The following is a 22,249-nucleotide window of genomic DNA, read 5'->3' as shown; positions in this document are numbered from 1 at the left end:
TTGGGTAGTGATTTCATTTTTTACTCCTATAATGTGACTGCAGGAATGTAGCTATGGAATTTAAAATGTGAGTTTATTCATTAAAATCATTGTAAAATTCCTTATGATTATATCTTGATCTGCAGCAAATCAAAATAATCCACATCACAACTCACGGTCTCGCTTCCTTGTATTGTATTGGATCATGCAGCATCAGCAAAGAATTTTAATAATGTTTACTGTACCTGACAGGTACTGCTTATGACAAAGACAATGCCTTTGAACCTGCTGAAGACCAAGGCATTGATCTTGCAAACTAGTCCACCCATATGGAACCCCAGTGACCCTACACCGACACAGAGTCCACCTGCATGGAGCTCCTTTGCAGGATCAGCACCCAAATGTGTATTATTGTCCATTTAAAATAAGGGGGAAAAGTTTAAGATAAGAAAACCACCCTTTGCTTTTAGTACTATAGTTTACATAGTTCATTTACTAATTTGACATTTTTCATCTCTTTTGAGATTTGGGCTGCAAGTGAAAAGGATGGCATTGTACTAAAGGGGTGACTGACAAACATCAAAAGCCTTCTTTAAGATGTTCCCATTTTTGTGACTGCAATGAGGAAATTTACGTGAAAATGTGTGTATGTCTATGCAGGTATTCATGTGCACCCCCTTGACACCTTCATGAATTGTAGAGACAAATAACAGTCATGTGATGAAGACTGTTAGCATGCAACTTTGACTGGCTAACCTGCTCTCTGCCTTCTAATCAATCAGTCTCCCTATAACTCACACTAACACTCCAAACCTTTGACTGTCAAGCAGCTTCAAACAAGCTGCCATTTTAAAATATCAATCTGCTAGAAAATGTTTCCTCATTCACTCACCAAATGTAGAATTTTACACTCAAATGGCCCCAGCCTGAGATCCAAGACGGGACAAATTCAGTCATAGATCCGTGAGAGATTTTCTAAATATAAAAATGTCATGGCTTTAAGGCAAGGTATCTTGCAGCATCTCAGGGCTAGAAACGTGTGCTTTCCATGATGGGGAGGTATGATGTAAAGGTGTAATTGGCACTTCGTTGGGATAATCTGCAAAACATACTCATGGCTTCACAACTTGCAAGTAATGGGGACAACCCAATTTTATCCTGATAAAACCTGTATTCCGCAATATGCTACTGACCTGATCCAAAGCTTAGCAAAATCAATAGAAAGACTCCTAGAGACTGCAGTGGGCTTTGAACTGAGCCCTCTAACACTAACATATCATATGATACTTGCAGCCCTCAAAATACACTTACTAGATAGTACACAATATAGTTAATATTGCTAAAAATACAAGCTTGCCAAGCCTCATTTAGAATACACCTACATATACCCAACTCCATACAATCAGATTAGTCATTCCAATCTCAGCCACATAAATACTCCCCTGCTCCATTAACACAACACACAATGAGCCTGGTCTCTGCCACACTTTTATTGCTTTGTGCTGCTCCATCTTAAAGAGCAACAGGAGGTAGAATACTCCAGTGGCATAGAGCCACTGTAACAACTCTTATACCAACCCCGTCAGCCACTGGCATAAGGGGAATGTTCAGAGAAAAGAGGCATTGAGGTGTCACCATTCCTCAGTGATTCCTGAATGCTAGGACATCCCCCGGTGGTCAGACGCTGCTCCACATTATGCCAGGAGACCATGTCACCTTTCTTGAACAGACCCAGGGGCAAAAAGACTGGATCTCAGGAGCTGGTTTTGTGAGAAAACTTATAGGAATGTGATGTTACTTAGTATAACCTGGCACTACATTCCTTTTGAAATCTTTACTACATGTTTAGCAGACAATATATAAAATCAACCGCATGCATCCAACAAGTTCCCATTACAGAACAATTTCCATTACAGGCCTAGTAAAGTTTGGGTGCGGGGTGTAAATCTGGTGGGATGATCCTGAGTGATGAAGGGCTTTAACACCTGGCAGGGAGAGGTGGCTGAATACTTTAACTGTTAATGTCCAGACTTAATGTTTTGATTGAAAATGCACAATTTTTGTAAAGAAAGGGTAATATTTGGTGGGGGTGGAGGTAAATTAGCTGGATTCCATTGAAAGATAATTTCAACCTCAAACTCTATGGTAACCACATTATTATTATTTTTTTTTAGTTTGTATGATATGTGTACACACACTGTTCATTGAATGAAAATCTATTACCTTGATCTTGCAAACTGATACATGTGGTGGACCTCGCACTCATGTGGAATTCCATTGATACCATTTAGGATCCTCAGGTCAAAAGTCAGTAGACATGGATCTGATTACAGGGTGGGGACCTATGAGCTAAGGCACTGAAGATGTTAACTAAGAGGCACAAATTGTGGAATTAAAACGAGGCCTGCACAATCTTGTTACAGGGCAATGAGAAGATACTAAACACTGCCCTACATTAACTTTATTTAATATCTTGGAATTCTAATTTCTTCTAGTGACATACCTGAAATTATTATCATCTTTTGTTACAGTTCAAATTATTGGAAAGCAATCACTGCTTTTATTGCTTGTACAGCACTAATAGCAGATGTTAAAATGGGGAATTTTCAATACATTTAATAGAAAGGTAATCTTATGATATGTGTACTCCTACAGGAAGGCAATCCTCCAGTAAATATTAAATATGAAAGGGCAAAATGGTAAACCAGAGCTGAAGTAATAAGTGCAGTAAGTGCTGAATTCGATTCATGCTTGTAGACATAAGTCTTCTTCACGCACTGGACTTGCACCAGTTTAATTTAAATCAGTTTAAAAATGATTCAGTTAAAGTTATGTAAACCCCAGGGGGATACTAATTTCAGTTTCAACCTGATTTATATTGTTTAAATCACTAACCTGAAATAATGGGGCCTCCACACAAAGTCAAACTAAATCAATTTAAAATCACCCCTTTAGTTAAACAAGCTCAAATGTGTGTGTAGACCAAACCATAAAAAGAGCTGAGAAAAATACTATGTACTGTTTTGTGAAAAATATAAGACGAAACTGAATTTAATCAATTACAAAAGCATAGGCAGCCTCCTTACCCATCAAAACAATTCCTCATGGGTTGGCTCATACACAGAGCCAATCAGTCAACAAGAGACAAGCTAACCCTGCCAGAGAATGCTCCAATGGAATATCCTGTCATTGTGTCATTTGATTACCATTAGATCTGTTAAACAATAGAATACCAATTGAAATTAAATATTTTGGATGTTTTTCTACATTTTCATATATATTGTATTCTGTGTTGTAACTGAAATCAAAGTGTATATTATTTTGTAAATATTTGCACTGGAAAAATGATAAACAAAAGAAATAGTATATTTTAATTCACCTCATACAAGTACTGAAGCGCAATCTCTTTATTGTGAAAGTGCAACTTACAAATGTAGATTTTTTTTTGTTACATAACTGCACTAAAAAAACAAAGCAATGTAAAACTTCAGAGCCTACAAATCCACTCGGTCCTGCTTCTTGTTTAGCCAATCGCTAAGACAAACAAGTTATTTACATTTACAGGAAATACTGCTGCCCTCTTCTTATTTACGTCACCCAAAAGTAAGAACAGGCATTTGCATGGCACTTTTGTAGCTGTCTTCGCAAGGTGTTTACGTGCCAGATATGCTAAACATTCGTACGTCCCTTCATGCTTCAGCCACCATTCCAGAGGACATGCTTCTATGCTGATGATGCTTATTAAAAAATAATGTGCTAATTAAATTTGTGACTGAACTCCTTGAGGGAGAATTGTATGTCCCCTGCTCTATTTTGCCTGCATTCTGCCATATATGTCATGTTATAGCAGTCTCGGATGATGACCCAGCACATGTTGTGCATTTTAAGAACACCTTCACTACAGATTTGACCAGTGTGAGATTTCTAAAGATAGCTACATCCCTGGACCCAAGGTTTAAGAATCTAAAGTGCTTTCCAAAATCTGAGAGGGATGAGCTGTGGAGCATGCTTTCAGAAGTGTTAAAGGAGCAACACTCCGATGTGGAAACTACAGAACTTGAACCACCAAAAAAGAAAATCATCCTTCTGCTGGTGGCATCTGACTCAGATAATGAAAATGAACATGTGATGGTTTGCACTGCTTTGGATGGTTATCGAGCAGAACCTGTCATCAGCATGGATGCATGTCCCCTGGAATGTTGGTTAAAGCATGAAGGGACACATGAATCTTTAATGCATCTGGCATGTAAATATCTTGCGACGCTTGCTACAACGGTGCCATGAGAATATCTGTTCTCACTTTCAGGTGACATTGTGAACAAGAAGTGGGCAGCAATATTTCCTGCAAATGTAAACAAACTTGCTTGTCTGAATGATTGGCTGAACAAGAAATAGGACTGAGTGGACTTGCAGGCTCTAAAATTTGACATTGTTTTATTTTTGAATGCCCTTTTTTGTACTTAATTCTCCTTTTGTAAATTCAACTTTCATGATAAAGAGATTGCACTACAGTACTTGCATTAGATGAACTGAAAAATACTATTTCTTTTGTTTTTTTAGAATGCAAATATTTGTAATCAAAAATAAATATAAAGTGAGCACTGTAGACTTTGTATTCTGTGTTGTAATTGAAATCAGTGTATTTGAAAATGTAGAAAACATCCAAAATATTTTAAAAAATCGTATTTTATTATGTTTTAACAGCGCGATTAATTTTTTTTAATCACTTGACAGCTCAATTACTATACATAAGAGCAAGATAGGGAAGGCAAAGTCATTTTCTTTATGTCAGCAGACTGGAGAAGAAGGGCCTTATAAAGTGCTTCATGTAGTATTTTGCAGCATGTGGATTTCTAGGTTACTTTGAAAATTCATTTGCTACTAATTAAAGAATTACAAAATTGAAAAAGTGGTGTATTTTTCTTATACAGTAAGGAAACTTCTGGTGAGTTATACATGATGGATAAAATTTTCAAAAGCATCTAAATGACTAAGTAACTTAATGATCATTGAAAGTCAATGGGACACAGACTCCTAAATCACTTAGGTCAATGTTTCCCAAACTTGGGACACCGTTTGTTCAGGGAAAGCCCCTGGCGGACTGGGCCGGTTTGTTTACCTGCCGTGTCTGCAGGTTCAGCTGATCGCGGCTCCCACTGGCCATGGTTCGCCGCTCCAGGCCAATGCGGGCTGCGGGAAGGGCGGCCGGCACATACCTCAGCCCGTGCAGCTTTCTGCAGCTCCCATTAGCTGAGCATAGCGAACTGCGGCCAGCGGGAGCCGTGATCAGCCGAACCTGCCGACACGGCAGGTAAACAAACCGGCCTGGCCTGCCAGGGGCTTTCCCTGAACAAGCGGTGTCCCAAGTTTGGGAAACACTGACTTAGGCAATTTTACCAGGTATTATTACTTATTTTACACTGGATTTTGTAAATTAATACACTCTTTAAAATTAGCTCTCTCTCAGCTGGGCTGTTTTCATTCAATTTTAATGGTATGTACTGACACAGAGTTAATTTATTTCGATTCCAAATCTCTCCTGGTTATCAGAGTAGATGGCAGATCTGTGGCATTCAGATTGTTTCAATCCGGCATATAGTTGAAATGTGGACCAACTGCAATTGTTTTTTTTGTTTTTTTTACTGAAAAGCCAGAAGAGAGAAACAACTAATCATCCACACACATTTCCAGATAATTTTTAGACAGCATTAGTCTAAGAAATTAAAAGATTGGAAATGCTTTAGAAATATATTTATCATCATCATCTTTGAAAGGTAAATGGCAAAGCAAAACATTTCCCAAGATCTGAACTGAAAACGGCAATATATATTAAGTTTGTGTAAATATAAATAGGAGGAAATGTGGCAGATTTTAATAAGATTTCTCTGTCAGCTCAAATGGGGAAAATGTGACACTATGAATTGATAATGTCAAAAAAGTCTTTTAGATTTCCTGTTCCATTAAAAAAAATCTATTATCCCTTACCTTGAAGCACAGGAGAAAAGCAAGAGAAATATATCAATACTAATCCTATAGTGCATTTCACATCCAGTACATTACTTTGCTGAAGTTGTTGTTTAAAAAAATTGCAACACTGAGCGAAACCATTTTCAGCATTTTATATAAAAGCAGTAAGATCTTGGTGTTCGATGGTGCAGAATTTATATTACTAAATGCCATTAGAAGAAAAAAAAAATATCCTGCTCAGTAAGACAGAAAAGAGTCTTTTTAGCAATAAAATATTTTTTTTATCTGCAAGTTAAAGGCCTGATTCTACCATTCTTACTCAAGTTAAGTAGTACCTGACTCCACAAGCAATCCTATTAATTACAGTGTAAGTGCTCAGTGTGAAAGAGGGTATGTCTACATTGTAATGGGGGGAAGGGCGGTGTTTCCAGCACACGTAGACATACCCAAGCTAGCTTTACTCTAACTAGCTTGGATACCAATAGCAGAGAAACTATGGCAGAATGGGCTTTAGTGAGGACTGCACAAGCCTGCTTGGGACCCTGTGTAATTACTCAGGCAGCTAGCCCATGCTAACGCTTCACTGCTATCAGTGAGCTAGCTTGATTAAAGCTACCTCAAATATGACTATCTGTGCTGTAATTGACCCCCTCTCCCCAACTGCAGTGTAGACATTCCCTGAATGTTGCAGAATTGGACCCTCAGTGTTAACTGATTTTAAATGGTAAAAGTTTCAACGGCCTCCAAATTACTCTCTTACTCCATGGAGAAAAGGAAATAATTCAGGTACCTTGCCTTTTCAGTGACTCCCATTTGTTGATGAACATCAATAAATTCCATAAGCTGCTTCTGTAATGCTTTCTCCTTGCCCTCAATTTGCTTAATGAAGTTATGCTGCAAAAGATCGGATATTGTCGGGCGCTTCTCATAATCTTTAGTCAAGCACCTGCACTGGCAGAAAAAGCAGGTGATCATTCACAGAGCTGTACACTGTTAAGCAGTAAAGTAATTTTGAATTCATTCATGCTTAAGTCACATACCTACAGGACTGTCTCATTAAAGTATGCACATCTTAATCACACCAGCCATAAACAGACATACAGAAGTTTTGATAGAATTTGGGATTAAAAGATGTTAATTCGCTGTATTTTAAACCAGAAATATCAGGCAGCTTAAAGAAACTGCTGGAAAAACAGAAAACCATTGTGGCTTCTCAATAGGACACTCAAATTGACACTAGGTACGTAAACTGAGAATGTATATGCTGGTTAAAAAAAAAAGCATGTGATTTTTAAGAACGTTTGGATCTCAGATGTGAGCTTGGGCCCACCCCTAGTGCTGACTCAAATGTCCAAATACAGGTTAAAGATGTAATGTTTAGGTGCTATGCTTGAAAACTGGAGAAGTGGGAATGATTTGTGAAGTCTCACAGTCCCATTCTAGATATGCTCCCTGCATATCCTTATGTAGCAAGGCTAGGAGGTAGGGCCAGCTGGAAGAGAAATGGGAATGGGATCAATGGATCTGCTGCTATGCAGAGCCATCAGCCACTGTCCCCTGCAAAAGGCCACAGAGCTAGAGGGGCTACTCCCTGCACAGCAGAGTTACACGGCTATGCCCCCATGGGAGACTGTCATAGGTCAAAGGGCTTAGCCCTTAATGGATTCCTTTTCAGGGACACTAGAACTTTGAGAAATATTTTACTTTAAAATTGTAGGCAACTGTCCATTTCTGGGACAAACCCAGAAATCTTGAAACCATATTTAAAACTATTATTATAGATAAGGGTCACAGGACCTTTCACACCTACATCACTGCTTCAAAATCCTGGTCCCATTGATCAAGTCGCCCATTGATTTCAGTGGGGCCAGGATTTCACCCCAGGCCTTTTGTAGATGATAATTTATTACTGCATCACTCTTTGGTGGCCTATGTGAAATAAGTTTGTGGTCTGAGCCCAGTTACTTCAGGATATACCCCAAACCACTACGTCAATTTGCACCTGTATTGATGAGAGGGTGGGAGGAGAGGAAGCTTAAAAGAAATTTACAGATCATTATTTTGTACACACCAATGACAAAGTCATAAGAAAGGTTTACATTTATGAGGTAGATCCTCGCTGGTGAAAACTGGTGAAGCTCTGTTGACATCATATGAACTGTGCCAATCTGTTCTTCATAATCCTTTTATTTTTTATTTATTTATTTATTTTTAACAGAAATTTGCTTAATAAAAAGTGTGTTATTATAGCATAGTGATCTGGCTAATTAAGAGGCCACATAACGCCCAGGCTATATAACGCCCAGGATAGGCATTCCTTGCTCGGTAGCTACATAAGTTCAGATCCTGCTCCATCAGAGCTGGGCAGGAAATGGTTTTCCCATTCTGTGAAAAATTTTTGAGATTTAAAAAATTTCCCACTCTGCATCGTGACAAATCTGAGACCTTTAATAATGTTTCATGAAAAACAAAGGGGAGGTGGGGGAAGGGGAAGAGAGCGACAGAGCACACACACAACACCAGAATAGTCAATAGCTGGGTGGTTAGGGCACTCACCTGGGGCGTGAGAGACCCCAGTTAAAGTTTCATCTCTGAAAAGTTTGTGGAATCAGCATTTTCCAAAGAAAAACTGTCAAAAATTTCCCAACTAGCTCTACTCTCCATCCATCAGATTAAACCATCATACCAAGCCATTTTATAACACCAGGGCCAAATTCTGTCTGTTCTCAGTTATACTTGTACAGTTAAACTTGTACAGTTCCACTGAATATGATTTCAGGGGTGTAACTGAGGAACCAACATTAGCCAGAAAGCATTCCACAGGTGATGGGAATAGCTTATGGTCTCAAACAATGAACAATATACACTGGAAATCCTATAGAACCGATGTAACAATATACACTGGAAATCCTATAGAACCAAATTCACCCTGATTCATGTTAATGATGTATTTTAGAAACAGTAGTCAAACTGATATTGGAATTGTCACCTGAAGCCTGAGTTTGCAGGAAGCTTAATATAAAACCATATGGCTTATATATTTACAAATAAAAAGAGGAATTTATACAAAGCAACTTTACTATAATAAATAATGTGGGGGAACAAGGGTGAAATATTTTGTCGTGACAGATTTCCAGACAGAATACAAAGATGTAATATTTCAACTACATTTATGCACACATCTTATGTACACATCTTATTTGGTCGAAAGGGCCTCAATTAATGGTCTCAGTTCTTACTCACTTGTTAATAAAATCATTGAATTCAGCTGACCACAGCTCCGGTTGGCGTAATGTTGGAGGTGGATTTCTGTGAAGGTCAGTATTACTATAAGTTAATATGTACACACTTGACAAAAACAACATAAGAAGGCAGGCTGAGTAATGAGTTTTAGGAGGGCTATTGAAAAAAATATTGATTTCCACTGGCTAAAGGAGCATTGTGTAGACAATATAATACTTCATTAACCTCCTACTTTACAAACTAACAAAGCATCAAGAAAATCTACCAAATATAACCAAGAATTGCTGTCATTTTTCAAGCATATCAATAAAAGCAAATGAACCTAATGACCTATTATTCACTATTTGTATTTCGTGACAGGACTGTTCTTTCTTTCAAAGCATGTGGCAATTGATTTTTTCTTTTAAAATCAGGAGTTCTTTAAGGAATTCTATCTTAAATTTCACAAAAAGGGTCATAGCTTCATTGCATTAACCAGCTCATTAACAAAGTATCAAAATTAATGAACACTCTTATTATCTATTTGTGATTCACTAAGGCGCCAAATAACAGCAAAAGGATTACATTCAGACCTGGTATAAATGGGTACCGTTGCTTTGCCGTCCATTGAATTGCATCTGCTTACTGTAGGTTTGAATTTGGCTCAAAACGTTTTGAATTAGTCTTTTTCCTTCGAAATAAAGTGGACATTTTCCACTTGACATACCAAGTAATGCAAAATGAAATCACAGAACAATGAGGCTGTTTTTCAGAACAGTGCTATATCCACTAGGCAATACTTGTATATGCTTGAGGCAGAGTGCAGGGCTGGTTGTAGGACAGCGTGCTTCTGCACTGCTCCCTGGGCAGAATTAGTCCTTAATATTCAGTTATTAGATATAAAAGTGCCCAAGTTTGGTAGGAGGGAGTACGAGAAAGTGGTGGGGATTAGACTAATACCGTGAGAAATAAGGGTATGAAGACATTACCTTGGTATTTTGAAAAGTGCTCTCATAGGATGCAAGTCAGCAAGAGGTGGATCTCCATCTCCTAGCTCTATGGCAGTGATACCCAATGACCATGCATCACATCTGGCATCATAGGAGCTGTCCAGCTGCTGCTCACATGCAATTACCTGTGAGAGGAATACAGCTTTTAGGTTCATATTGTTCATTTATGAAAATTTTGATAAGTATCCAGAATGAAAAGCACAGCAATTTGAACAGCCAGATCGTGAGAAACTCACTGCGATAAACTAGAAATCTATTGAAAAGTAAGCATTTAAATTACATTTAGCATATTCAAGTCTCCTGCTGGTGCCTGTCATATTGCAGAAAAGCAGTGCGGAAATCAGAGAGAGCAAACTGATGATCACATCCTACCCCTGCTTCTCAATTCTGCTGTAGGAGTTGTGGGGAGAGCTCCTAGCTACCTATGTATACACCATACCACATTGGTGCCTGAATATTACGGGAGTACCAGCAAACCATAACATGGAGTCCAATGTGGCTCTGCCTTTTGGCCCCACCATCCCCACGTGGAATGACAGTGACAGGGGCCTCCTCCCCACTAGAGACATAGATGCAGTAGTATGCAGCCCTTTCTGTTGCAGTCTTTGCAGGATTGGCTGCAGGATTTCCCTCTGGAGCAGCAGAGATGACAGCCAGAGTCCCCTCTTCCTCTCACAGAGCCAAGGGCAGTGAGATACCCTTAGAACCTATACTCTGGTTGCTGGAATACCTGCTTGAGTGGGTTGGTGGGTGGACTGGGTCCACTGTACTATTCTCTCCTTGTTGTGCACAGAGTACTCTGCTCAGGTGATGCTGGCAGAGCCACCCAAAGCAATGGATTTTGGAGTTTACATCCCACTGAGAAGACAGTGGCAGGTCAGACCTCTCAGAACTCTTGTTTCAGACTGTCTGCAGACTCAGGCAAATAGTGCATTGGTTTTCTTCATATCTGAGCAGGCCAGAAATTTCCTATTTTTTTTTAAATGAAAGCTGAAGTGACACCAGGAGCTGAGCTCCTAAGAATGGGCATACCTCATCTATGTCTTAGTTCAGGCTTTACTTCCCCCAGTTTCAGTACTGCAGAAAAAAGACATACTTTCTGTCTCTGATGATATGGCAGTCTAGTGAGAGAGGGTCTAAAGCAGCTTCCCTCTTTCTTGCATCTATTTATTTGATTTTTTTTAAAAAAGGGACTTTCATAACACCTATGGATGCATACACAGTACATTTGACAAAACAATATAAAATAAGTTGCCCACATTCAATAGAACTTAAGACTACCCCAGAATTTTGTAACAATATAGCCCCCACTATTCCGGTCTTGGGCATACAGGTTTATCAGTGGAAGAACTTCACTGCATAAACACTATAAACAGCTTGTTTAATATTAACCAACATGTAGTGCCCCATGCTTCTCTCTGCATCTGCACACAGAGCCTGAACCCGTAGAAGAGCAGAATTCTGCCTTTTACAGCATTCATCTCCTTCTCCCAACCCCATGGAAGCCTCTCCACAGAATCCTGCTCTGTAGAGTCGGAGGAAACAGAGCAGAAGCCAATTGGGCTCCTTCAGATTATCCTGCCTGAAGCTCATGAGGGAAAGCAGTGGAAGCCAAAGGTTTATTAAAGTACACAGTTTTCCCTCTGCACTCTGGAACCTCTTTTTAAGGAGGGGTCCTAGACAGCTGCAATAAGGAGAATCCCTGGAAGCCACGTTTGTTGCAGGAAGCATGCTTAGAATGGCAGAGCTCTGGCAAGGGGTGTCTGTGTGGATGACTTTTGCCTCCTAAAAATGCCAAAAGTCATGCAGATGACAGGTGATCTGATGGGTAAGAGGATGGAAACCCAGTCTTGTTCTGTAGAGGGGAAGCAAACCATGTTCTACACCAGAGGGAAGAACTTGGAGGAAACTCAGTAAGGTCAAACTTGTGAAGTTTCCGCTCCCTTGTGTGTGGGATAATGGCACTGTAGAGTTCTTCCTCTGCTATGAAATCAGCATCAAAGAAGAAATTTTGTTTGGCGTCTGTCCCTCTGGGCACCCATTCTGACCGTTTCACAGAGAGATAATATCTCTACAATATGGCCACCATTAGCAGTACATTCAGAAATGCCAATTTTAATTAAAAACTTTTATTTTTGAATTCATTTCAGCTAATTCACACTGACAGATGAGTCGGGACATTTCAGCTAATTAGCTGAACAAACAAAGTACACGTTTTTTCCCTATAAACAGTGCAATTGCATATACTATAAAACATTTTTTATTTTCTTGCAAACAATGTATTCCTGCATATGCTTATTTAACAAACTGAATTTGTCCTATTGGAGTTTATAATATCTTACTCTAGATTTAAAAAGTAATCAAAGTTACAACTAAGCTTCAAATATATACTGTATAATACATTTTTACTTATTCATACAAATCTTTTGTTGCTGTGGCGATTCATGAAGTACGTGGTGTATCAAAAGCCTCCTGAGCAGTGAGATACACAAATAAAATACATAAGATCAAGAAAGTAACCTCCTGTTTAGTTCCCTTCTGTTGTGAAATCTACAATATTCCAACAGGATCACACTGTTCTCAGTCGCTGTCTTTAAAAATAGTCTTGCTGGACTGTCATTTAAAATGAGAGGATTGAAGTCACAAGATAACCATGGGCTCTCTCTACCCCTAGAAAGAAACTGATTTCAAAACATACTTTCTCCTCCAAAGCATTTCAACAAGTGATCTATGCAGCTCCTCTTGCTCTAACCACACAGTATTCAATTAAATAAATTTGAATCAACATTGTATAAAAGTAAAACAGCTAAAAGAAAATGCCAGCATTTTAAGACTACAGGATAAAAAGTTTTTACAATTGACATTTCCATTCAGTTTGCTAAAACTACTAAAATAAAAGGGAAGAGACAGAGAAGCAGAGAGACAAACAAAAGCAATCTGGAAAAAATGTATGTTTTCAAATGTAATCTAACCTCTGGAGCCATCCAAAAAGGGGTGCCCACAGACGTGTTCCGACGGAGACGAGTGCTGGTCAGCTGAGCAGACACACCTAAAGGAATACAGGGAAGCTATATTCAGAGTGGTGGTTACTTTTATTTAAATTCCATCTGGACTGTGCCATCATCATCTCGTCCTCGGAATAGGGACGTTAAAAGGCTTTTTCCTTTCAAAAGCTCAATCGTATCTTTCCAATTGCCTGTAAATGAGTACTAAAGTCTCAGTCCTTCTGCAATGTGTTGAACATCCTCAACTTCCAGTTACTTCAATGGGAGCAGCATTTAGCCCTGAATGAGGCTTTTATGAGTAATCGGACTGCATTTTAATGACTAATTATAGTATTTTGATGTCCTTTTTAGGAGCAAGAAACCACAAGTATTACTTGGAGAAGTAGCACTTTTTAAAAAAATGTGCCGCACCCTTTAATGCATGTTATTTCTTTCAGAGCTACAGTACTGACAATGGTGCATCTTTGCTTCATGATTTATTTTATTTATTTCAATTTCAATATCAATATCATCACAGATAGATCCCAGGCTCTTAACTGCCCCACCATCATTGAAAATGTAAACCCTAACCACAGAAACAACAACAACAACAAGAAAGCAGCTGTGGGATAAGAGGGAAGTCCTTTTATGGATTAGTAACAAGTTAAAAGATAGGAAACAAAGGGTAGGAATAAACAGTCAGTTTACACAGTGCAGAGAAGTAAATTTCAGGTCCCCCAAAGATCTGTCCTGGGACCAGTGCTGTTCAACATATTCATAAATGAGCTGGATAAAGAGGTAAACAGCAAGGTGGCAAAGTTGGCAGATAATACAAAATTACTCAAAATAGATAAGCTCAAAACTGACTGTGAGGAGTTAGAAAGGAATCTCACAAAACTGGGTTGTTGCCCTTGGTGACGCGGCAACAAAATGGCAGATGAAATTCAAAGTTGATAAGAGCAAACTACTGAAAATTGGAAAACATAACCCCAACTATAAAAATGATGGGGTCTAAATTAGCTGTTACCACTCAAGAAAGAGATCTTGGAGTCAATGTGAAGAGTTCTCTGAAAACATCTGCTCAATGTGCAGCAGCAGTCAAAAAGCTAACAGAATGCTGGAAATCACGAGGAAAGGGATAGATAATAAATCAGAAAATATCATAATGTCACTATATAAATTCATGGTTTGCCTACACCTTGAATACTGCATGCAGTTCTGGTCACCCCTTCTCACAAAAGATATATTAGATCTGAAAAAAGTACAGAGAAGGGCTGCAAAAATGATTAGGGGTATGGAACAACTTCCATATGAGGAGAGATTAGAAGACTGGGATTGTTTTGCTTAGAAAAGAGACAACTAAGGGGGGATATGATAGAGGTCGAGAAAATCATGAATGATGTGGAGAAAGTAAATAAGGAAGGGTTATTTACCCCCTCACATAACACAATAACCAGGGGGGTCAACCAATGAGATTAATAGTCAGCAGGTTTAAAACAAACAAAAGGAAGTACTTCTTCACACACTGCACAGTCAACTTGATGGAACTTGTTGCCAGGGTATGTTGCAAAGGTCAAAAGTATATTTGGGTTCAAAAAGGAATTAGACAAGTTCCTGGATGATAGGTCCATCTATGGCTATTAGTCAAGATCGTCTGGAATGCATCCCATGCTCTCGGTGTACCTAAAACTCTGACTGCGAAAAGATGGGAAGGATGTCAGGAGATGACTCACTCAATAACTGCCCTGTTCATTCACTCTGAAGCACCTGGCACTGGCCATTGTAGAAAGACAGGTACTGGGCAAGATGGACCATTGGCCATTCTTATGTTCTTAACAAAACAGTAACAGTTAATTAGCAAGAAATTTTTACAAAACCTAAATCTCCACATGCTGTGTCCAGCCCAAAATCTCCCCCTCCCAAATGCCTGTTAAAAATGGACTTGCAGCATGAACTGAAGATCAGCAAATCCAGGCTATTTCACACCAGAGAAGGGGAGTGAATTGCAAAGTCACAGACTCTTCACAGGGTCTGATCAAGAGTCCACTGAAGTCAAGTATCTTCCAGTTGACTACAATGGATTTTATATCAGGACCTTGGAGTATGTCCTGTCATAGATTCATAGACTCATAGAAGATTAGGGTTGGAAGAGCAGCTTCCTCGTCTACAAAAGAAGGGAACTCTAAACTGAGTGCCTCCACTAATCACAACAGAAGCAATATCACATAGCCGGGAGAGGTAATCTATGAGGTAGGCAGATCTCAAGCCATTTAGGGCTTTAGAAGTCAAAACCAATACCTTAAGTTCCACCCAGAAACCAATAGGTGCAGATCCTGAAGTGTTGGTGTCATGTCTGGTGATTGTGCACTTAACAAGCAGGCTGCCACATTTTGCACTTGCTTCAGCTTCTGAACATATTTAAAGGACACTCTCCGCCAGACTAGAGGTGACAAAGGCATGGTAATAAGGTCCACATTCAGGAGCAATGGCTGCAAATTCCTCGACAGACAGAGCTGGACAAATCTGACCAGGTGACTGATAATCAATGTCTAATAGTAGTATGGAACTTAACCAGAACTCCCACCTTGTGAACTTTGATAATAAATGATTAATGCTTATCCTCAGTCAGAAGGGGACAGACCCTCTTGTTACTTCCTTCAACCAGCCATAATCCCCTGAGGCTCAGCTAGATTGAACCTCAACCAAATTCATTTTCATCCAGGGCCCAATCTTGCCTAGACACCAAGAAAGATGCTTAATTACATGCTCTGGGCTGGAAAAGACATACGATAAAGATGGGTATCCTCAGTGCATCTCTCCTCGTGAACTCTCCTAAAGGCCTCAGATACACATTGAATAAAAGGGGTGACAGTACAGAACCTTGATAGTAACCCCGAGAGCATTCTCAGGGCACAGGTGCAATTACACTACCCCATGGGATTTCTCTATGAGTGCCGTTGTGTGTGTACCCGGGACAGAACCCCAACTGATAAGGATAAATGAAGTCAGAGGCATCAAGATATTGTGAGAGTTCTCTCACCACAATCATTTCCATAATCTTAACCCAAACTGGAATATCAGATACTGGTCAAATCAATAATGGATATAGACTGTCAGTGTCTGGGGATGGCTCTTTGAACAGAGGCTGAACACGTGTTTCTTTTCAACTATTAGCATTTCACCACCCTCAGTGAAGGCATCAGCAATCTCCATCAGCAACGAACTCAGTACTCTCCCAATGGCCTTAATTGACCATGAAGGAAAATTGATCCAAAGCCCAGGTCATGGTATTAAATTCTCCTGAAACATACAGAACTTCAGTGAATTAGACTGGCTAAAACAAGCAGAGATAACGTAGCTTTTGTTCTTTCCAGATATTGCCTGTTCTGAATCCACTTCATTTTATCCACAAGAAAGCATGCAGTTTTCTTATAATGGGAACAATTCACATCAGCAAGTGAGTGGAAATAGGTTGGATTAATCAGGCTGTCCATTACCCAGCACAAATCCTCAGGTTGAGACTTTGCAGATGCTATGGTGGAGGGAAAGACACTTGAGAGGAGATTATCTGGTTTTTACTCTGAATGTATGTACTCAACTCTGATCCCCAGCACAACTATACTTGTCCATCATATAAAAGTCACTTTGCATAGCTACTAAAAATAAGGCCACATTAAAGCTCCTGTTTGGCAAATCAGCCTGTTATTTAAAAAGAAACACATTCAAAATCATTACATTTGTAGTTGCCTCTCTCTCTATTTTCCTGTGTGAGATAAAGAGTGAAATCTGCCCTTTCTCCACAGCTGTAGAGGCCCAATAAGCAGCAGAGCCATTTGCCTAGTGGTGAGCAGGATGTGGGGAGCCTTAACATGGCCTCTACATCCTTTGCACACTGTGGAGATCTGGTGCACAGGGGTTTCATCCCTGCTGCTACAGAAGGGAGTCCGGGGGCCAGGCTCTGGCCCATAGATCTATGGCTACATGAAGCCTTGAGCAAAACACACTGCAGAGAGGGTGTGAAGCAACCACAGATGCTACTACAACCCTAAAGCTGTTTTAGTGTCAATATAGCGACTGTGTTGCCTTAGGGTTAGGGAGCAAGAGGAGGTTTCTGTCCCTTTGCTAACCACCATGGAACCCTGCTGTGCCAAGCTCTTTTACTCAGGCTTGGCACAGGGATCAGGATTTGGACCTAGAGGCAAAAAAGGCAGTAACTGAGATCTGATATTATTCCAGCGTCAGATTTTATAAATAATCATCTTTCTGCATAGATAAGGAGCTAACATACAAGAAATGTTAAATATGCAAAATCTGCTCAGTCTAAGTCTAGTTTCTTCTCACTGAACTGTAATAATTAAGCGAATCCTAGTTATTTATTTTTAACTTCCATAAAAAGCTGATTTAATTTGAATTGTTCATCACTATTTTCTTTAGGCTGATTTTTTTATACCCTTTTGCTCTTGGCACTAAACTGGCATTTCAGATTACAGAGTGTAAGTCTGATGACAAATGATATTTCTTTGGGCTCTTTCTGTGTGTAGGGGAAAGAGGATGTCATGCCACACTTGGCAACATTTCTTCCAGCACTTCAGCAACTAATCAAGCATAAAGCCAGCCAGCTCTTTTTAACTTGTATGTTTTCTAACAATAACATTTTAGGGGTTTACTACTGCTGTAATGAAAAAACTGGACTAAATATCTTCTGAAGGAAACCTAAAACTCCACTGCCAACACATTTTTCACACAATACAAAAGTGCAAATCTTCAGTTCATGCTGCAAGTCCATTTTTATGAAGATGAACAGTTTGATAAACAGATGCACGAGTTATGCAAATACATGGACTCTCCGTCTCTCTCACACATATATATAGAAAGAAACGCACTACACTTAGTGATAAGAAAAAGAGATATTATGGGTGTGTTCAGAAAAGATCAGACATGTTTCTTACCTATTGTGTCTGGTAACTCTAGGCATTGGCTTACTCGTGAAAAGTGGATATTTTTGTGTAAGTACCCTCAGACGGCAGGTATCATACAAGCTGCACATTGCAAGCATTAGCAGAGCAGAAATGCCTGAGAACTAGAGCTACTCAGTTATGATCTTGGACTTAAACTAAGTAAACAAATCGTAGTGCAACAACGGAGTCCTTTATTAATTAATTATTATTATCAAATATATATATATGTATACTGTGATAGCTCCCCCAGCCCCGAGTCAGAGATTGGAGGCACATTACGATAGGCACTGTACACATAACAAAAATGTGGTCCTTGCACCAAAGAGCTTACAATCTAAATATATGACAATAGACAAGGGAATACATCAAACAGATGGAGGGAGCACAAGGTGACAGTGAGACAATTACTATTAGCATAATAAGCATCAGGCAGAGCACAGCAGCTGCATAACCATTGTCAAGTGTTTTGTAAGCATCACAGCATAGGTGGGTATTAAGAAGACATTTCAAGGAGAATAACAACATAGTTGCTTTGCAGATCTCTGCACGGAGCTCCTCCCATGCATAAGGGATGGCATGAGTGAAAGAGTGAAGGTGCTTCTTGGGAAGTTTTACTAATTGGCTATAAAGGCTGGCATCACTATGACAGGGTTGATGGCTTTATATCATGTAAAAGATGACAAGAAAGTGGGGTTAAGTCATAAGAGTCTTGAAAGTAGTTTGTGCTTGATGTGATGGAGAAGGGGGAGCCAGTGAAAGGCATAATGCAGTTGAAATGATGAGCCAGGAAGATGATTTTTGCAGCAGCATTTTGACTCTTTTTTAGAAAAACCTAAAACAGTTTTATGGTTCAGGATTCTAGATCTAGGGATGCTGGAGAAAAGAGATCATGAGGAATGTGGGAGTAGGAGAAGAAAGATGTAGGGAGAGCATACATGCTTATTTTAAAACAATCTATGATAGAGCTGCAACATTTCAGCTGTCTGATGGTGCATCAGAAGGCAAGGTCCCCCAAACCCAGCATAAGAGCCAGAATTAGAACCCAGGAGTTCCAGAATGCTAGTCTTGAACAATGAATACACACAGGAGGGTTTCATAAAACTATTATGAATGTAACCAGCTGAAAACCAAGAGCTGAGAAAGAACCCGGCTTGAAAGGGGTATAAAAAAAATCTCATTACATAAAAGTTAATTCATGTATGGAACAGACTGCCAGAGGCAGAAACTGTGATGGAACATAGGCAAACCAGAGTTACAAAGCTCTTCCAGGAAGAACATGCTTTCCAGGGTACAAATCCTAAACAGAAAGCAGGAAGGTCCTACACAGGTTGTATGACTCCACATCACTCCAAAAATGAAAGGCTAGTATTTAAAAAGGATGAATATAGGAATTATAGGGCTTGGATCGATGTCACTGGAAAAGATCAAAGCATGTTTCATAAAATGTATAGGCCAGAATGAAGATACAGGCAGATGTGCCACCATAGAAATAGTTCTAGAACTGTCAGAAGCACCCTGGTGAGCAGAGACAGTGACCAAAAACAAAACAAAAAACAGAAAAAACCCCACCCTAAAAACCAAAACCACAAGCTAAACAAGTTTTACACATTTTAAAACCATTCATAAAAGAGGCACGCAGGTGCTTTTGCTGCATAGTTCTTGTGTTGATTTACTTCAAAGTACTGAAGGTGACAGAGACATTTTAGATGACTCTCTGTAATTCTGTTTTAATAGGCAACAAATTGTTTTTACATAAGCCCAGAGAAGTAAAGTTATTCAAAGTTCGGACTGAAAATCCTTTGGGCTAAATTCAGACATGAATCTAAACTGGACCAATCTAACCTATGGGGGCTGCTCTACCTTATGCTAGCAGGCCATGATCCCTAAAGGATCATATGCCGGTGAGCATAGCTAATGTGCAGCATGTTGTGGCCGGCCCCTGGCCTTGCTCTTTCATGTCCCCTGCTCCAGGGCTGAATGGATGAGTGGCACAGGAACTAACAATGCCCACTCTGTACCCTGCCAGGTGCCTGAGTTCCCCCATGTTGGGGAATTATTTTGCTGGCCAGATCCAGCTACTTTCCAGCCTATTTTGTCTAACATAATTTACAGTACACGACATTAGATTACTGCTCTATGCATTATATAACATTTATGGTACCCCATGGCATCTAAATGTGAATTAATAGGAAAAGCTTGTTCAATGATTGTGACTGGACCAGGACAGTAACTCTGATCCTGGTCTATAAAAAGGGTTCTCCCCTTTGGAAAATTCAGATTTTTTTATGGGGCTCATATTCAAAGCAGCCTGACAAGCTCTTTACTGAGGAAGCTTTAACTTTGAAGTTCTTTGCTTTTATTGGCTTCTATTAGTACCTCTATATTAAAATGTCATTTAAAAGTAACACATGAATGTCATGTTATCTGGTATGGAGAAATGACAACACAATTATACCCTGTTCTTGATCTGAATCAATGAAGCAGACAACTTTATTATGGATGCATGCTAGAATGACTAACACAAATACTAAGCCTTACTATGACTCACTGCTGAAGATAAGCTGAGGGCAGAGGGATAATTCTTTTTATTTTTGAATACTTTAAAATGAAATCATTTAAATTAATGATTGCATTTTGTAGAATGATTCAGACAGCATTTACAGCTAATGTAGGACAATACAATTTGAGAATGCAATAGGGTGAGATGGCTTCAGAATAATATGTTTTCTATTACTGTTTGGAAAACTTCTGGAGGTCATTTTTGGATAGATTTTCAGTGTCAATCAGACATGCGAATCAGAAACAACATATTAATGATCAGATTGTCTTTTCCTAAAGTGACTTTGGTCCTGAACCTGAAATCCTTACTAAGGCTAATGGAGATTTATCCAAGGACTGAAAAATGACTTCAGAGTTGGCCTTATTAAGAACATAACAATGGCCATACTGGGTCAGACCATTGGCCCATCTAGCCCAGTATCCTGTCTTCCAACAGTGGCCAATGCCAGATGATTCAGACAAAATGAACAGAATAGGACAATTATCAAGTGATCTCTCCTGTCTTGCAGTCCCAGCTTCTGGCAGTCAGAGGTTTAAGGACACTTAGAGCATGGGGTTGTGTTCCTAGCCATCTTGGCTAATAGCCATTGACAGATCTATCTTCCATGAATGATCAAACTCTTTTTTAAACCCAGTTATACTTTTGGCCTTCACAACATCCCCTGGCAATGAGTTCCACAGGTTGACTGTGAGGTGCGTGAAGAAGTACTTCCTTACACTTGTTTTAAACCTTCTGCCTATTAATTTCATTGGATGAGCCTTAGTTCTTGTGTTAGAAAAAGGTTATTTACCCCTTTACCTATTCACTTGCCTCAAGCCATTAATGATTTTATAGACCTCTTTCATAACTCTCCCTTAGTCATCTCTTTTCTAAAATGAACAGTCCCAATCTTTTAAATCCCTCTTCACATGGAAGTTGTTCCATAGCACTAATCATTTTTGTTGCCCTTCTCTGCACTTTTCCTAATCCTACTATATCTTTTTTTCAGATGGGGTGCCAGAACTGCATACAGTACTTAAGGTGTAGTCATGCCATGGATTTATGTAGTGGTATTATTATATTTTCTGTCTTATTGTCTATCCTTTTCCTAAAATTTTTAGCTTACTTGACTGCCACTGCACATTGAACAGATGTTTTCAGAGAACTATCCACAATCTGCTCCAAGATCCCTTTCTTGAGTGGTAACAGCTGACTTAGACCCCATCATTTACTCTGTATAGTTGAGATTATGTTTGCCAATGTTCATTACTCTGCATTTATCAACTTTGAATTTCATTTGCCATTTTGTTGCCCAGTCAGCCAGTTTTGTGAGTTCCCTTTGTAACTCTTCACAGTCAGCTTTGGATGTAACGATCTTGAATAATTTTCTATTGTCTGCAAACTTTGCCATCTCACTGTTTACCCCCTTTTCCAGACCATTTGTGGATATGTTGAAGAGCACTGGTCCCAGTACAGATCCTTTAGGAACCCCATTATTTACCTTTCTGCACTGTGAAAACTGACCATTTATTCCTACCCTTTGTTTCCTATCTTTTAACCCAGGGGTAGGCAAACTACGGCCCGGGGGCC

The 22,249-nt window shown here is 39.4% G+C and overlaps 1 protein-coding gene across 1 annotated transcript in view; it reads right to left on the bottom strand.

Moving 5' to 3' along the window:
* Positions 1–10,153: 10,153 nt before the first annotated feature.
* LOC311516648 (myosin-IIIa-like) overlaps positions 10,154–22,249 on the bottom strand; it is a gene marked incomplete at its 3' end in the record, with an annotated part of 191,094 nt that continues 178,998 nt past the window's right edge. The window contains exons 6-7 of the mRNA XM_084620947.1: positions 13,151–13,227; positions 10,154–10,303 (exon numbers count right to left, since the gene is read on the bottom strand). Coding sequence (XP_084477073.1) covers positions 10,154–10,303; positions 13,151–13,227 — 227 coding nt within the window. The remainder of the gene's footprint in view (positions 10,304–13,150; positions 13,228–22,249) is intronic.

This window comes from Lepidochelys olivacea (genome assembly GCF_965140295.1).
Source record: "Lepidochelys olivacea isolate rLepOli2 genome assembly, chromosome: 2".
Classification (NCBI taxonomy): Eukaryota; Metazoa; Chordata; order Testudines; family Cheloniidae; genus Lepidochelys; species Lepidochelys olivacea.
The sequence above is the reverse complement of the archived record's forward strand: the minus strand, read 5'-3'. Positions and strand labels throughout refer to the sequence as shown.